General features: G+C 47.7%; 1 protein-coding gene across 1 annotated transcript in view; it reads right to left on the bottom strand.

Annotated features, from left to right (window-relative positions):
- The window catches only part of CTNNBL1 (catenin beta like 1), a 131,873-nt gene that overhangs the window by 31,379 nt on the left and 86,998 nt on the right, over positions 1–13,496 (bottom strand). The window contains exon 2 of the mRNA XM_063960370.1: positions 3,570–3,740. Coding sequence (XP_063816440.1) covers positions 3,570–3,740 — 171 coding nt within the window. The remainder of the gene's footprint in view (positions 1–3,569; positions 3,741–13,496) is intronic.

The following is a 13,496-nucleotide window of genomic DNA, read 5'->3' as shown; positions in this document are numbered from 1 at the left end:
CAGAAGAGACACCCTTGTCCTTGGAGACAGGGTTATCCGCAGGTGCATCTGAAGATGCGACCCTGACCATTTGTCCAACAGATCCCTTTGGAAAATTCTTGCGTGGAATCTGCCGAATGGAATTGCTTCGTAAGAAGCCACCATTTTTCCCAGGACTCTTGCGCATTGATGTACAGACACCTTTCCTGGTTTTAGGAGGTTCCTGACAAGCTCGGATAACTCCTTGGCTTTTTCCTCCGGGAGAAAAACCTTTTTCTGAACCGTGTCCAGAATCATCCCTAGGAACAGCAGACGAGTTGTCGGCATTAACTGGGATTTTGGAATATTCAGAATCCACCCGTGCTGTTTTAGCACTTCTTGCGACAGTGCTAATCCCATCTCTAGCTGTTCTCTGGACCTTGCCCTTATTAGGAGATCGTCCAAGTATGGGATAATTAATATGCCTTTTCTTCGAAGAAGAATCATCATCTCGGCCATTACCTTTGTAAAGACCCGAGGTGCCGTGGACAATCCGAACGGCAGCGTCTGAAACTGATAGTGACAGTTTTGTACAACGAACCTGAGGTACCCCTGGTGTGAGGGGTAAATTGGAACGTGGAGATACGCATCCTTGATGTCCAAGGATACCATAAAGTCCCCCTCTTCCAGGTTCGCTATCACTGCTCTGAGTGACTCCATCTTGAACTTGAACTTCTTTATGTACAGGTTCAAGGACTTCAGATTTAGAATAGGCCTTACCGAGCCATCCGGCTTCGGTACCACAAAAAGAGTGGAATAATACCCCTTCCCTTGTTGTAGAAGAGGTACCTTGACTATCACCTGCTGAGAGTACAGCTTGTGAATGGCTTCCAAAACCGTCTCCCTTTCGGAGGGGGACGTTGGTAAAGCAGACTTCAGGAAACGGCGAGGTGGATCTGTCTCTAATTCCAACCTGTACCCCTGAGATATTATCTGCAGGATCCAGGGATCTACCTGCGAGTGAGCCCACTGCGCGCTGTAATTTTTGAGACGACCACCCACCGTCCCCGAGTCCGCTTGAGAAGCCCCAGCGTCATGCTGAGGCTTTTGTAGAAGCCGGGGAAGGCTTCTGTTCCTGGGAAGGAGCTGCCTGTTGCTGTCTCTTCCCTCGACCTCTGCCTCGTGGCAGATATGAATAGCCCTTTGCTCTCTTATTTTTAAAGGAACGAAAGGGCTGCGGTTGAAAAGTCGGTGCCTTTTTCTGTTGGGGAGTGACTTGAGGTAGAAAGGTGGATTTCCCGGCTGTAGCCGTGGCCACCAAATCTGATAGACCGACTCCAAATAACTCCTCCCCTTTATACGGCAAAACTTCCATATGTCGTTTTGAATCCGCATCGCCTGTCCACTGTCGCGTCCATAAAGCTCTTCTGGCCGAAATGGACATAGCACTTACCCGTGATGCCAGTGTGCAGATATCCCTCTGTGCATCACGCATATAAAGAAATGCATCCTTTATTTGTTCTAACGACAGTAAAATATTGTCCCTGTCCAGGGTATCAATATTTTCAATCAGGGACTCTGACCAAACTACCCCAGCACTGCACATCCAGGCAGTCGCTATAGCTGGTCGTAGTATAACACCTGCATGTGTGTATATACTTTTTTGGATATTTTCCATCCTCCTATCTGATGGATCTTTAAGTGCGGCCGTCTCAGGAGAGGGTAACGCCACTTGTTTAGATAAGCGTGTTAGCGCCTTGTCCACCCTAGGAGGTGTTTCCCAGCGCTCCCTAACCTCTGGCGGGAAAGGGTATAATGCCAATAATTTCTTTGAAATTATCAGCTTTTTATCAGGGGCAACCCACGCTTCATTACACACGTCATTTAATTCTTCTGATTCAGGAAAAACTATAGGTAGTTTTTTCACACCCCACATAATACCCTGTTTAGTGGTACCTGTAGTATCAGCTAAATGTAACGCCTCCTTCATTGCCAAAATCATATAACGTGTGGCCCTACTGGAAAATACGGTTGATTCGTCACCGTCACCACTGGAGTCAGTGCCTGTGTCTGGGTCTGTGTCGACCGACTGAGGCAAAGGGCGTTTCACAGCCCTTGACGGTGTTTGAGTCGCCTGGACAGGCACTAATTGATTGTCCGGCCGTCTCATGTCGTCAAACGACTGCTTTAGCGTGTTGACACTATCCCGTAGTTCCATAAATAAAGGCATCCATTCTGGTGTCGACTCCCTAGGGGGTGACATCCTCATATTTGGCAATTGCTCCGCCTCCACACCAATATCGTCCTCATACATGTCGACACACACGTACCGACACACAGCAGACACACAGGGAATGCTCCTAACGAAGACAGGACCCACTAGCCCTTTGGGGAGACAGAGGGAGAGTTTGCCAGCACACACCAAAAGCGCTATATATAACAGGGATAGCCTTATAATAAGTGCTCCCTTATAGCTGCTTTATATATATCAAAATATCGCCATAAATTTGCCCCCCCTCTCTGTTTTACCCTGTTTCTGTAGTGCGGTGCAGGGGAGAGACCTGGGAGCCGTCCTGACCAGCGGAGCTGTGAGAGGAAATGGCGCCGTGTGCTGAGGAGATAGGCCCCGCCCCTTTTCCGGCGGGCTCGTCTCCCGCTATTTAGTGAATCCAGGCAGGGGTTAAATATCTCCATATAGCCTCTGGGGGCTATATGTGAGGTATTTTTAGCCTTTATATAGGTTACATTTGCCTCCCAGGGCGCCCCCCCCCAGCGCCCTGCACCCTCAGTGACTGCGTGTGAAGTGTGCTGAGAGGAAAATGGCGCACAGCTGCAGTGCTGTGCGCTACCTTTAGAAGACTGCAGGAGTCTTCAGCCGCCGATTCTGGACCTCTTCTGACTTCAGCATCTGCAAGGGGGCCGGCGGCGCGGCTCCGGTGACCATCCAGGCTGTACCTGTGATCGTCCCTCTGGAGCTGATGTCCAGTAGCCAAGAAGCCAATCCATCCTGCACGCAGGTGAGTTCACTTCTTCTCCCCTCAGTCCCTCGTTGCAGTGATCCTGTTGCCAGCAGGACTCACTGTAAAATAAAAAACCTAAGCTAAACTTTTTCTAAGCAGCTCTTTAGGAGAGCCACCTAGATTGCACCCTTCTCGGCCGGGCACAAAAATCTAACTGGAGTCTGGAGGAGGGTCATAGGGGGAGGAGCCAGTACACACCACCTGATCTGGAAAAGCTTTACTTTTTGTGCCCTGTCTCCTGCGGAGCCGCTATTCCCCATGGTCCTTTCAGGAACCCCAGCATCCACTAGGACGATAGAGAAAACCAAGGTTGTGTTTAATACAACATTCCTTTGCAAAGACATGTCTAAATAAAAACACATGATACATCAACGTTCCAGATCCAGTAAGAATTGCTAGTTTCAAAAGGTTCACAATCCACCACCCTTATTATTTGCTGGAAAAGCATGTAAATGTCACTTAATGTTTACCTGGTCCAGAGTTTACTTGGATGTAGAGGTAAACTGAAGGTCATGTGATCATCCTGCTCAGTTCTGTTGTAAAGATGAATGAGTGGAAGGATACACATCTTTATTAACACACAATGCTTACCTCATCATCCTCTGTATTACTGCCTTCATCGCCGATCTCAAGTGTTTTCCTCTCATCCTCTTGTGCCCCCCTTTCTTCATCACGGTGCCAGTTCCGACTACCTCTCTCTCTACGTTGAACTTTCAACTCATCTGGATCATCCTCCCTCCCTCTTTTAGTGCCCCTGTCTGGCTGTGGAGGGAAACAAATGACAATTACCTGTGATACAGAATTCTATGTGTAACAAAAATGTAACATAATAAGGAGAAACCCAAGAGTCCTCTTGATTTGCAATCTTTTAATGAGAGATAAACCCAAATACACTTCTGGTCAATGCACACTTACGGGATATTAGTCGGCAACAGAGATCCAACCAACAGAAACATCTCACCATCAAGCTAACAATAGGATTTTGGTACTCACCGTTAAATCCTTTTCTCCTAGTCCGTAGAGGATGCTGGGGACTCCAAAAGGACCATGGGGTATAGATGGGATCCGCAGGAGCTTGGGCACACCAAAAAGACTTAAGACTGGGTGTGAACTGGCTCCTCCCTCTATGCCCCTCCTCCAGAACTCAGTTATAGGAACTGTGCCCAGGAGAGACGGACACTACAAGGAAAGATTTTTGTCTTAACTAAGGGCTACCAAATTACCAGCCCACACCATAAACATACCGTACCACCGGAATAACACCAAACCAGATAACAGTATGCATAAAACTCCAGCAACCAGCTGTAACAAACCAATACACAAGTCGTGTATAACTAACTTAACCAGTAAGAAAATATACATAATGCAAGTAAGAGTCCGCACTGGGACGGGCGCCCAGCATCCTCTACGGACTAGGAGAAAAGGATTTAACGGTGAGTACCAAAATCCTATTTTCTCTTACGTCCTAGAGGATGCTGGGGACTCCAAAAGGACCATGGGGATTATACCGAAGTTCCAGAACGGGCGGGAGAGTGCGGACGACTCTGCAGCACCGACTGAGCAAACGCCAGGTCCTCATCGGCCAGGGTATCGAACTTATAGAATTTAGCAAAAGTGTTCGAACCCGACCAAGTAGCCGCTCGGCAAAGCTGTAGTGCCGAAACACCTCGGGCAGCCGCCCAAGATGAGCCCACCTTTCTGGTAGAATGGGCTTTAACCGCCTTCGGCACCGGTAACCCCACCGAAGAATGAGCCTGTTGGATCGTACTACAAATCCAGCGTGCAATAGTTTGTTTTGACGCGGGATGACCAACCTTGTTGGCCGCATACAAAACAAACAACGCTTCAGTTTTCCTAGTAACAGCTGTCCTAGAAACGTAAACTTTTAACGCTCTTACAACATCCAGAGATTTTGGAATCGCCACTTCTTCCGCAGCTACCGGAACCACAATAGGTTGGTTAATGTGAAATGACGAAACCACCTTTAGTAGAAATTGTTGACGAGTCCTTAATTCCGCCCTATCCGCATGAAAAATCATGTACGGACTCTTATGAGATAAAGCTGCCAATTCCGATACTCGCCTGGCAGATGCCAGCGCCAAAAGCATAACCACCTTCCAAGTGAGAAATTTTAATTCAACCTTCCGCAAAGGTTCAAACCAGGAAGACATGAGGAACCGCAAGACGACATCAAGGTCCCATGGCGCTACAGGCGGTACAAACGGTGGAGCGATATGCATTACACCCTTCACAAAAGTCTGAACCTCTGGGAGGGTAGCCAACTCTTTTTGAAAGAAAATAGACAAAGCCGAAATTTGCACTTTGATGGAACCCAATTTCAGGCCTGCATCTACACCCGCCTGTAAAAAGTGGAGAAAACGACCCAAGTGAAAATCCTCAGCAGGAGCCTTTTTAACCTCACACCAGGAAACGTATTTCCTCCAGATACGGTGATAGTGATTCGCCGTAACCTCTTTCCTAGCCTTAATGAGAGTTGGAATGACCTCCCTGGGAATACCCTTACGAGCTAAGATCTGGCGCTCAACCTCCATGCCGTCAAACGCAGCCGCGGTAAGTCCGGAAACACGCATGGACCCTGTAACAACAGATCCTCCCTTAGAGGAAGCGGCCAAGGATCTTCCACCAGCAAGTCCTGAAGATCCGGGTACCAGGCCCTTCTTGGCCAGTCTGGAACGACGAGAATCGCCTGAACCCTTGCTCGACGAATGATCCCCAGCACCTTTGGAATGAGAGGAAGAGGGAACACATACACCGACTGGAAGACCCACGGAGACACCAGGGCGTCCACCGCCGTGGCTTGTGGGTCCCTTATCCTGGAACAATACCTCGGGAGCTTCTTGTTGAGCCGAGACGCCATCATGTCTATCAACGGTATTCCCCAGCGTCCTGTCACTTCTGCAAAAACCTCTTGGTGCAGAGCCCACTCTCCCGGATGAAGGTCGTGTCTGCTGAGGAAATCCGCTTCCCAGTTGTCCAACCCCGGTAGGAAGACTGCCGACAGTGCGCTGACGTGTTGTTCCGCCCAGCGAAGTATCTTTGTGGCCTCCGCCATTGCCGCTCTGCTCCTTGTTCCGCCTTGCCGGTTTATATGGGCCACCGCTGTGATGTTGTCTGACTGTACCAGGACCGGTCGACCCTGAAGAAGACTTCTTGCTTGGAGCAGGCCGTTGTAAATGGCTCTTAACTCTAGAACATTTATGTGGAGACAGGCTTCCTGGGGCGACCATTTTCCCTGGAAATTTCTTCCTTGGGTGACTACGCCCCAGCCCCGGAGACTTGCATCTGTCGTCAGAAGTACCCACTCCTGGATACCGAATCGACGTCCCCCCAGGAGGTGATTCACTTGTAGCCACCACAGGAGAGAAATTCTGGCTCTGGGAGATAAACTTATCTTCCGGTGAATGTGTAGATGAGACCCGGACCATTTGCGCAGCAAGTCCCACTGAAACACGCGGGCGTGAAATCTGCCGTATGGAATGGCTTCGTACGCCGCAAACCATCTGCCCCAGAACCCGAGTACAATGATGTATCGACACACTCGACGGCTTCAGAAGTTCTCTGACCATCGTCTGCAATTCCAGAGCCTTTTCTTCTGGAAGGAATACCTTCTGTAACTCCGTGTCCAGAATCATGCCCAGAAACGTAAGCCGAGTGGTCGGAATCAACTGGGATTTCGGCAAATTGAGGACCCATCCGTGTTGTCGCAGGGCCGATAGAGACAACTCCACACTTTTCAGTAATCGTTCCTTGGACCTCGCCTTTATCAGGAGATCGTCCAAGTACGGGATAATTGAAACCCCTTGTTTGCGAAGAAGCACCATCATTTCCGCCATGACCTTGGTGAAAATCCTCGGAGCCGCGGAAAGCCCAAACGGCAACGTCTGAAATTGGTAATGAGAATCCTGTATCGCAAACCTGAGGAAAGCCTGATGCAGAGGATATATCGGGACATGTAAGTAGGCATCCTTTATGTCGACTGACGCCATAAAATCCCCCCCTTCTAGGCTGGAGATCACAGCTCGAAGGGATTCCATCTTGAACTTGAAAACTTTCAAGTATGGATTGAGGGATTTTAAATTTAGAATTGGTCTGACCGAACCGTCCGGTTTCGGCACAACAAAGAGGCTCGAGTAGAACCCCTCCCCCCGCTGAGACGAGGGAACGGGAATAATGACCCTCTGTAGACACAGTTTTTGAATCGCTGCTAGCACCACCTCCCTGTCCGGAAGACCTACTGGTAATGCCGAAATGAAGAACCGGTGAGGGGGCATCTCCTGAAACTCCAGTTTGTATCCCTGAGACACGATCTCTAGTACCCAGGGATCCAGGCCCGATTGAATCCAGACCTGACTGAAACTTCGTAGACGGCCCCCCACCGGTTCGGACTCCCCCAGGGAAGCCCCAGCGTCATGCGGTGGACTTGGTAGCAGCAAGGGAGGACTTTTGGTCCTGGGCGCCTGAACCTGCAGAAGATTTCCTTCCCCTTCCTCTACCTTTTGAAGCGAGGAAGGACGAGCCTTTTCCACGCCTGTACTTATTGTGACGAAAGGACTGCATCTGCTGATGTGGTGCCTTTTTCTGTTGTGTGGGAACATAAGGAAGAAAAGAGGACTTACCCGCAGTCGCGGTCGAGACCAGGTCAGCCAAGCCGTCCCCAAACAAGACAGTACCTTTGAAGGGTAGCGCTTCCATAGCCCTCTTGGAGTCGGTATCAGCGTTCCATTGATGGATCCACAGGGCCCTCCTGGCTGATATCGACATGGCATTGGTTCTTGAACCCAAGAGACAGACGTCCCTCGCCGCATCCTTTATGTAGTTTGCAGCGTCCTTAATATAACCAAGAGTTAGAAGGACATTATCTTTATCCAGAGTATCCATATCATTAGCTAAATTCTCAGCCCATTTAGCAATAGCACTACTCACCCATACCGACGCCACAGCGGGTCTGAGCAATGCACCTGAATTAGCGAAGATGGACTTCAGAGACGTCTCCAGCTTGCAATCCGCCGGATCTTTGAGAGCTGCGGTGTCAGGAGACGGAAGCGCCACTTTCTTAGACAAACGAGATAAAGCTTTGTCAACAGTTGGAGATGCCTCCCATTTTCCCCTATCATCAGAGGGGAAAGGATACGCCATGTAAATTCTCTTGGGAATCTGCCATTTCTTATCCGGCGACTCCCAAGCCTTTTCACAAAGAGTATTCATTTCATGAGAGGGGGGAAATTTCACCTCAGGTTTTTTTCCCTTGAACAAGCAAATCCTAGTTTCCTGTACCGCAGGTTCATCAGAAATGTGTAAAACATCTTTTATAGCCACAATCATGTACTGAATACTCTTAACTAAACGTGGATGTAACGCTGCCTCAGTGAAATCGACGTCGGAATCAGAGACTGTGTCGGTATCAGTATCTACCACCTGAGTAAATGGCCGCTTTTGCGCCCCAGACAGGGTCTGAACCTGAGACAAAGCCTCTTCCATGGACTTTTTCCACACCTGGGTCTGTGCCTCAGACTTATCTAATCTCTTTGATAAGGAAGCTACATTCGAGTTTATCGTACTGAGCAATGCTAGCAAATCAGGTGTCTGCTGCGTCGACAGTCCCAACTCTAGCCCCGCATCCGCTCCCCCAATAACCTCCTCCGGTGAATAAGCTTCAGCCTCAGACATGCCGACACGTAGTACCGACACACCACAACACACAGAACGTCCCTGCTAGGTGACAGGCCTACAATAAAGCCCAGATAGAGGACACAGAGGGAGTATGCCAGCTCACACCTCAGCGCCCATATATCGCAAAAAACGATATGTGTACCCAGCGCTGCTTTATCTCACTATTAAGCACCACACTGCGGCCCCCCTCTGAAAAAGCCCCCCCGTTACTTGGAGAAGCGTGGAGGTCCCCGCAGCATCTCTATCCCTCAGCCGCGTGTTGCAGGGAAAATGGCGCCAGTGAGCTGCGGGACGAAGCTCCGCCCCCTTCCCGGCGCGCTTCGGCCCGCCAAATTCAAAAGTGTTTAAAAATGCCGGCGGGGGTCTGTACACGGTGCCGAGGCACCCACAATCTTTGTGCCGCCCTGAGAAACTTCAGTAACATGCTGCCCAGGGCGCTCCCCCCCAGCGCCCTGCACCCAGTGAATACCGTTGGTGATGTGTGTGGGAGCATGGAGCACAGTGTCACTGCTGTGCTTTACCTTCCGTCACTGAAGTCTTCTGCCGTCCTGAAGTCTTCTGATCTTCTCATACTCACCCGACTTCTGGCTTCTGTGAGGGGGTGACGGCGTGGCTCCGGGAACAAGCAGCTAGGCGCACCAAGTGATCGAACCCTCTGGAGCTAATGGTGTCCAGTAGCCGAGAAGCAGAGCCTTGAAACTCACAGAAGTAGGTCCTGCTTCTCTCCCCTCACTCCCACGCTGCAGGGAGTCTGTAGCCAGCAGTGCTCCCTGAAAATAAAAATCCTAACAAAAAGTATTTTCTAGAGAAACTCAGTAGAGCTCCCCTAGTGTGCATCCAGTCACTCCTGGGCACAAAGTCTAACTGAGGTCTGGAGGAGGGGCATAGAGGGAGGAGCCAGTTCACACCCAGTCTTAAGTCTTTTTAGTGTGCCCAAGCTCCTGCGGATCCCGTCTATACCCCATGGTCCTTTTGGAGTCCCCAGCATCCTCTAGGACGTAAGAGAAAAATAGTTTTTTCTTTTTTTTACAATCTTATTACTTAATTAATTGTATTTTTAAATCTCATGTAAACAATAAAATAGGGTTGTGGAGTAACAGATGGAAAAATTTGAAACACCCATGGAAAGTGTAATAGGAAAAAAAAAAAAAAAAAGAAGTTTAGCAGAAGAGACCAGGAAGAGGAAAGGATTGTGACCGATACAACGGGGCCAGATTTTATGAAAGGTTGCGGAAGTGTTGTTTTATGAACTTATAATGTATTCCATAGATGCAACAAAATGGTCCTGGACACAAAGGGCTGCTAGAGACTTCCAATTTTTGGCAATCAAAGATTTTGCAGCGCTACAGATATGGATTATCATCTTATCTTGTAATTTCAAATACATCATGCAACCAAAAGCCATGTTTCTACAATGCTGAAAGCGACAACTGCACCACTGACAAAAGAAAGAGGGATCGCCTTATACGAAATACAGAATGGGAGGGGGGGATTGCCATAGAGAGAATACATATTTCATATATGTCCCTACACTTGCTAAACCCATAGGTCTGCAAACTCGGTCCTCAGGACCCCACACAGTGCATGTATTGCAGGTAACCCAGCAGGTGCACAGGTGTATTAATTACTCACAGAAACATTTTAAAAGGTCCACAGGTGGAGTAAATTATTTCACTTGTGATTCTGTGAGGAGACCTGCAAAACATGCACTGTGTGGGGTAAGGAGGACAGAGTTAGCAGACCTATGTACTAAACTGACAGCGCTCACCTCTGTAGGGGTTAGGATTATTACATACTGCGATTTGGAGGGAAAATCAGAACCTTGCGTAAATGACATTTTACAGGTTGTGTTTGAAACAGTTTGACAGTTATGAGCTGATTGGCTGATACTCTCTCTCTCCAAGCTTGGATACATTTTTCCCATAGCCAGTGGAAGGAATGAAGTCCACCAACAGGACAGAAGACTAAAGGTGGGTACACACTGACCGATATATCGGGCGTTCTCTTGAACGGCCGATACATCGCGGGTCCGTCGGCCAGTGTGTACGGCCGATACGTCTGAACTCCGTCGTTCACAGACGTATCGCGTCGGCCAGCAGCACAGCCGATGGCCAATATATCAACCGATATATTGGCGCGTCGCTGTGTGTACGGGCGGTCGGCCGACTGCCCGTGCACATGCTGCGGCAGCCAGCGGTGATTGACAGCTGAACTGGACGGGCGTGTACACGCCTGCCCAGTTCATGACATCAGTCCCCGACGGATCGGGCAGTGTGTATGCTCAACACACTGCCCGATCCGTCCATAGATATCTCTGCAGATCAATTGATCAGTGTGTACCCTACCAGTGTGTACCCACCTTAAGTTGAGGGCCTTGAGATTCATGTTAAACTGACATGTAAAGATTTATATACTGTAGGTTCCACACAGAGTTCATACATTTGACTTAGTATTTTAAACATTTTTTTTTTTTTAATTGCTATTCGTTGTGATTATGGAGATAACATGTACTGCAAAATAAGCTCAGTAACTTCTATGTCTGTATATGAAAACACTGGTCCCAGGGCACATACTCTGCTCTGTATGGATGTGTTTAGTCTGCGGAAAAAAACGGTTTATGCTAATTATATGAAAGCAACTTCAAATAAAATAATTATAGAGGGACTGTTCTCTTAGACTTACTCGACTTTATAAATTGAGTGACACCACACTGGTAACAGACACTTGCTGGTTCACATAACTGTATCGTGGGGTGGTTTAAAAGAAAGTTCTCTTTATACAGACTGCAGACTGGTATAATGCTTTGTAAGAAACATAAGGTCAAATTAGAGGGGGAATTCTAACCTGTGCTCTTGCTACCAGTGCAATCTGTGCAAGAAATGTGCAATAAAAAAAAAAGACCACAACAGAAAATAAAAATAAAAAAATCCATCATATTTCCATCATACACATTTATTTGTTGCTATAGAAGAGAGAGTGTGATTGTCACTATGTGGGGAAGTCCTGCATATACATAACTGAAGCTGTAGGAGCCCTGCAGAGCCACTCTGCCACTACCAGTAGTCACTTTAAGGTCTGCAGTCCAGAAGGAAGAGCAGAGGACTATCACTTGCACAGCTGATGAGCAGAAGACGGAGGACTGTTGGCAGAGAAATAGAGTTCTCTAGCAAGACTGCTGACTGGAGCTTTACAAATACAGTACAGGCTGAGTATCCCATATCCAAAATGCTTTGGACCAGAAGTATTTTGTATATCAGATTTACTGCATACCATAATAAGATATCATGGCGATGGGACCCAAGTCTAAGCACAGAATGCATTTAGGTTTCATATACACCTTATACACCCAGCCTGTAGGTCATTTTAGAGAATATTTCTTATAACTTTGTGCATTAAAGAAAGTTTGTGTACATTCACATAATTCAGTTAGGTTTCATATACACCTTATACAAACAGCCTGAAGGTCATTTAATACAATATTTGTAATAACTGTGTATTAAACTAAGTTTGTGTACAATGAGCGATCAGAAAACAAAGGTTTCCCTATCTCACTCAAAAATATTCTCTATTTCGGAATATTTGGATATAGGATACTCAACCTGTATATCCTTTCTTCCTTCTAGTTTTATTTCAATACATTTCACATAAAAGGTTAATGCTAGTAACTATTGCAGTGAAGTAACCAACCTGGCCAGAGCTGGTGTAACAACCATTGTGGGGAAAAGCTCTCTCTGGAAGTTTCTATGAGCCTAAACTAGATCTCTAGCCAGTGCTAATCCGCACCAATGTTGTGGCAATAGAACAGCTTATATGGACACAATTGGCTGATTCTGAGTCGGGTGGATCTCTGTGCATGGACACAGTAAGCGAACGCATGCACAGATGCTAATGTATGCATTTTGACACGTCCATCCTATTCTGATCTATATAGATCTGTCCCGTAAAATTGGGTGTTTTGGGGGTAGTAACAATGCGAGTGTACAGTACTGTCATATGGGCATGTACCAAAGCTCAGGACATAAGGGAAAGGGTAGGCAGTGTCTAGCAGATCTCTTGCTCCTAACATAGGGCCTCATTCAGATCTGATCACAGCAGCAAAATTGTTCTCTAATGGGCAAAACCATGTACACTGCAGGGGGGGGCAGATATAACATGTGCAGAGAGAGTTAGATTTGGGTGTGGTGTGTTCAAACTGAAATCTAAATTACAGTGTAAAAATAAAGCAGACAGTATTTACCCTGCACAGAAACAAAATAACCCACCCAATCTAACTCTCTCTGTACATGTTATATCTGCCCCCCCTGCAGTGCACATGGCTTTGTCCATTAACTAACAAATTTGATGCTGCGATCAGATCTGAATTACCCCCTAGAGCTGGTGCAAAACACGATAATAGTGACTATGCTTGAGGCAGTTAGTGTAAAATCAATGAGTGACACTGCTTGATGCTTGCACGCACAAGCCCCCGCATTAGCCCTACAGAATCTCTCATTAGCATAAAGTACTAGGGGGGGTCATTCCAAGTTGATCGCTCGCTAGCTACTTTTTACAGCCATGCAAACACATAGTCGCCGCCCACTGGGGAGTATTTTCGCTTTGCAAGTGTGCGACCGCCTGTGCAGCCGAGCAGTGAACGTACTCAGCCGCTGCGATCATGTAGCCTGTCCGGTCCCGGAATTGACGTCAGACAACCGCCCAGCAAACGCTTGGACACGCCTGCATTTTTCCAACCACTCCCTGAAAACGGTCAGTTGACACCCATGAACGCCCTCTTCCTGTCAATCTTCTTGCAATCGGCTGTGCGAAATTCATCGTTAAATCCATCGC

This window comes from Pseudophryne corroboree, chromosome 3 (genome assembly GCF_028390025.1).
Source record: "Pseudophryne corroboree isolate aPseCor3 chromosome 3, aPseCor3.hap2, whole genome shotgun sequence".
Lineage (NCBI taxonomy): Eukaryota > Metazoa > Chordata > Amphibia > Anura > Myobatrachidae > Pseudophryne > Pseudophryne corroboree.
Note: the sequence above shows the minus strand (reverse complement) of the source record. Positions and strands in the feature narration are given on the sequence as shown.